Source organism: Microtus ochrogaster, chromosome 21 (genome assembly GCF_000317375.1).
Source record: "Microtus ochrogaster isolate Prairie Vole_2 chromosome 21, MicOch1.0, whole genome shotgun sequence".
Taxonomy (NCBI): domain Eukaryota; kingdom Metazoa; phylum Chordata; class Mammalia; order Rodentia; family Cricetidae; genus Microtus; species Microtus ochrogaster.
In genome coordinates, this window is record NC_022022.1 from 125,344 (window position 1) to 129,057 (window position 3,714).

General features: G+C 52.0%; 1 protein-coding gene across 1 annotated transcript; it reads left to right on the forward strand.

Annotated features, from left to right (window-relative positions):
• Nucleotides 1–608: 608 nt before the first annotated feature.
• Lamtor2 (late endosomal/lysosomal adaptor, MAPK and MTOR activator 2) lies at nt 609–3,113 on the forward strand. The gene is made up of 4 exons (XM_005356859.3): nt 609–760; nt 1,065–1,227; nt 2,662–2,751; nt 2,945–3,113. The coding sequence occupies exons 1-4, from the start codon at nt 693–695 to the stop codon at nt 2,999–3,001; spliced, it is 378 nt and encodes a 125-aa protein (XP_005356916.1). The 5' UTR covers nt 609–692; the 3' UTR covers nt 3,002–3,113.
• Nucleotides 3,114–3,714: the final 601 nt, after the last annotated feature.

Consider the following 3,714-nt stretch of genomic DNA (forward strand, 5'->3'; position numbering starts at 1 on the left):
CCTGGGGGGGCACTGCAGCTGGGGGCCCCCTGGCCGAGCGGCGCGGCGGCGAGTCCCGCCTGTCTTCGCCCGCCGCTCCCTCCCGCCGCCGCCTCGTCTCCGTTCCCCGGAGTAACTTGGTGTTCTTGGGAGGCGGAATCTCTGCCTGGCTCGATCCTGGATCTGGATGTTAACACCGCTGCAGAAACAGCCATTAAGGACAGTTTCAGAGACCGGGAGTTTGCCTGCGTGACTTCTCTGAGCCTTGGATGTCAAGACAGCCGTACCTCACAGAACTGTGACTGCTTTGAAACATGGCCAAGGATGTGCTTAACAAATACAGATCTTTATTATTGAATCGCGGATTGACCAGTAGGCACGAAGGCGCCCTTTTCGTGGAACGGGTTAAAAGTTCTTCCAATTTTGCCACTAGCCTTGCACTCCCGCTCTTTTTTCCCCCACAGCCTCATGGTTTGAAATGGAAGCCGAACTATAGTTCCCAGAATTCCTTGATAGGTAACACGAAACTACCATTCCCAGCGCCCCTCGCGCGGGGCGGGGACTGGGCCAGACCCTCAGTGGATAGGCTCGGAGACTACAACTCCCGGGACGCCTCGCAGCTGGGCTGCTGGGCCAGCGGAAGTGGCTGGCGGAGAGCGGAGGGCCGTGGCTGGGGTTGTCTGGGGTGCTGGTCAGGGTTAGGAGACGCAGGCATGCTGCGTCCCAAGGCTTTGACGCAGGTGCTAAGCCAAGCCAACACCGGAGGAGTCCAGAGCACCCTGTGAGTGCACAGCAAGGACCCGAGCGGCGAGCGCTGGAATGGGGCGGCGCGCGGCTGCCTGCAGTAGGGGTAGGGAAGGAGCCCTACACTTGGAGGCTAGTGCTGCGAGCGGTCTTTTCGGGAACCCTACTTGAGGGCCTCGGAGAGGGAAGTCGATGAGTGCTTAGAGCATGCTCCAGAATATATTCAGCGCAGATCCTTGCTTTCTAAAAACGCCAGTAGAGGGAATTGAGATAGGAACCCAGGCTTTTTAGTCTTCCTTTTTTTATTTTTTTAAATCGATATCCTGCCCCATCTTCGCCAGGCTACTGAATAACGAGGGATCGTTGCTGGCCTACTCCGGTTATGGGGACACAGATGCCCGGGTCACCGCGGCCATCGCCAGTAACATCTGGGCCGCGTATGACCGGAACGGGAACCAAGCGTTTAATGAAGACAATCTCAAATTTATCCTCATGGACTGCATGGTATGAAGTAAAGTAGGCTGACCTCGAACTTGCCTCTGCCTCCTGTTTACTGAGATTGCAGGTGTGCTCCGCCTCACCTTGCCAAATAAGTAAAACACATAGATATTTAAAAAGGAAGAAAAAAAAGTGAAGGTAGGGCGCAGACATATATGACGGTCAGTCTCACTGAAAGGGTGACATTTGCTAAAAGAACTGCAGGAAGATTGGAGAGGGGAAGCGGATATGCGATGCATCTATCTGCGGGGGAAAAATTTCTAACAGTTCTTGGTGGTTTATGCCTCTAGTCCCAGCACTTGAGAGACTGATGCAGTCAGGTAGATCTCTGCAAGTATTTCTGACAGAACAGCAATTGCAAAGGGCCTCGGGCCGAGTGATGCTTGGACAAAGGTCAGTAAGGATGGAGCGTCACAGAGTGAGTGGGAAAGTCGCAGGATTTAGGCATGAAGAGGCCTGCCTGGTTCCCAGTGCCCTGAACCGTGATGGTGTGCAGGACAAATCAGTTGGTCCCAGGGTGAATGTGCCTCAGAAAGCTCTTCATTGTGATTCAGGCACCCTCCCAACCATTGCTGACTCCTACTGGGTGCTGAATCTAGAGCTGATACCATAGGGAGGAAGCCCAGAGACATTCACAACAGCCCAGCCATAATAAATGAATTTTAAGGAACAGAGGGTGAAGTCAGTGGTAAAGCACTTTGGGGTCTGAGGATCCGTTCCCAGAAACACAAGTTTTGTTTTTGAGTCAGAGCCTAGTGTCCACACTGATACACACACTAAAACAAGTTTCATGAAACATCACTTCTCTTACTTTAATGTGACATCTGTCATTTTTATTTTAAATGTTGATCAACCTTCTTAGTTGGTCTTCATTTAAAGCTATACCACAGGAAAAGAGGAGACATGTAAATTGGGTTGTGGTTTTTTTGTTTGTTTTTTTTGTTTGTTTTTTGCTGTTAACTTTTTTTTTAGGTTTTTTTATTTTATTTTGTATGTATGAGAGTTTTGCCCAGGTGTTATATATGTGCACCATGTACATGCATGGCCCTTGCGGAGGCTCAAAGAAGGCACTGGGTCCCCTGAACTGGGTGGTTATGAGCACACTGTGGGCGTTGGGAATTAAATCCAAGTCTTCTGCAAGAGTGACGAAAAAGGTGGGTTTTTCCTGGTCCCTTACCTGTCGAGACAATTCTTAGCATCAGAAAAGAAAACCCCAGTTTCTGGGAGACTTGGCTTCCCAGAATAACTTGATTAGGAATTGCCTGTCTGAGACTGGAATCCAGTGTCAGACCCCCATGTCTGAAGGGCAGGGCAAAGCTTCTTAGATGAACTTCCTGCTCTGCCATGCTTGGGAGACAATATCTCTAGGATCAGAGGCACCCAGGGAAGGTAGGAACTAAGGGTGCCAAACAGAATGTCTCAATCTATCATCCCCACTAGGAGGGCCGTGTAGCCATTACTCGGGTGGCCAACCTTCTGCTCTGTATGTACGCCAAGGAGACTGTGGGCTTCGGAATGCTCAAGGCCAAAGTGAGTACACTCCTCGGTCATACCTTCCTGGGCCCCACCACAGCGTCTGTGCCCCTTCCCGGAGTTCTCAGCTCTCCCCAGTCCCTGGGATGGTCTGAAGGGCAGTGGGGGTAGGCTGGGGTTGGTTGGAGCCAGTTTGAGATCCCTCTAAGCACGAGCCATGTATGACCTGACTTATGCTCTCTCCCTGCAGGCCCAGGCCCTGGTGCAGTACCTGGAGGATCCCCTCACCCAAGTAGCAGCATCATAGTGTGATGGATGCTGGGGTCAGAGAAGGGGGGGATGGTGGTTGGGGGAGCAAGACCGCTTACAGGAGATGGGACTTTGGCTTTTTCCAAATAAATTTCAATTCTTGTCTTGTGTCTCAGCTGTTTTCTTGGCTGGAAGACTCGGGCCGTGGGAAGGAGTGTGGTGGGTTACTTAAGAGGATTCCCTCCTCCCTCCTCACCAAATCTCCCAGCAGTTGTTGGCAAGACTTCTCCAGTGCAGGGCCTCATCTAACTCCTGCCAACAGGGTTTCCCTGTGTAGCCTTGGCTGTCCTAGAACTCGCTTTGTAGACCAGGCTAGCCTTGAACTCAGAGATATGCCGTCTAAGTGCTGGGACTAAAGTTGTGTGCCACCATTCCCAGTATCAGAAAAGCAATTACTTTTCTTTAAACAATTTTAACTCTGTAGACCAGTTAGCCTCATACTCAGAGATCTGCCTGCCTCTGCCTCTCAAGTGCTTGGTTAGAGGTGTGGAACCCCGTGTGGGTGAGTAGGAAGGGGGGAACCGTGTGGGTGAGTAGGAAGGGGGGAGCCCTGTGGGTGAGTAGGAAGGGGGGAGCCCTGTGGGTGAGTAGGAAGGGGGGAGCCCTGTGGGTGAGTAGGAAGGGGGGAACCGTGTGGGTGAGTAGGAAGGGGGGAGCCCTGTGGGTAAGTAGGAAGGGGGGAGCCCTGTGGGTGAGTAGGAAGGGGGGAAC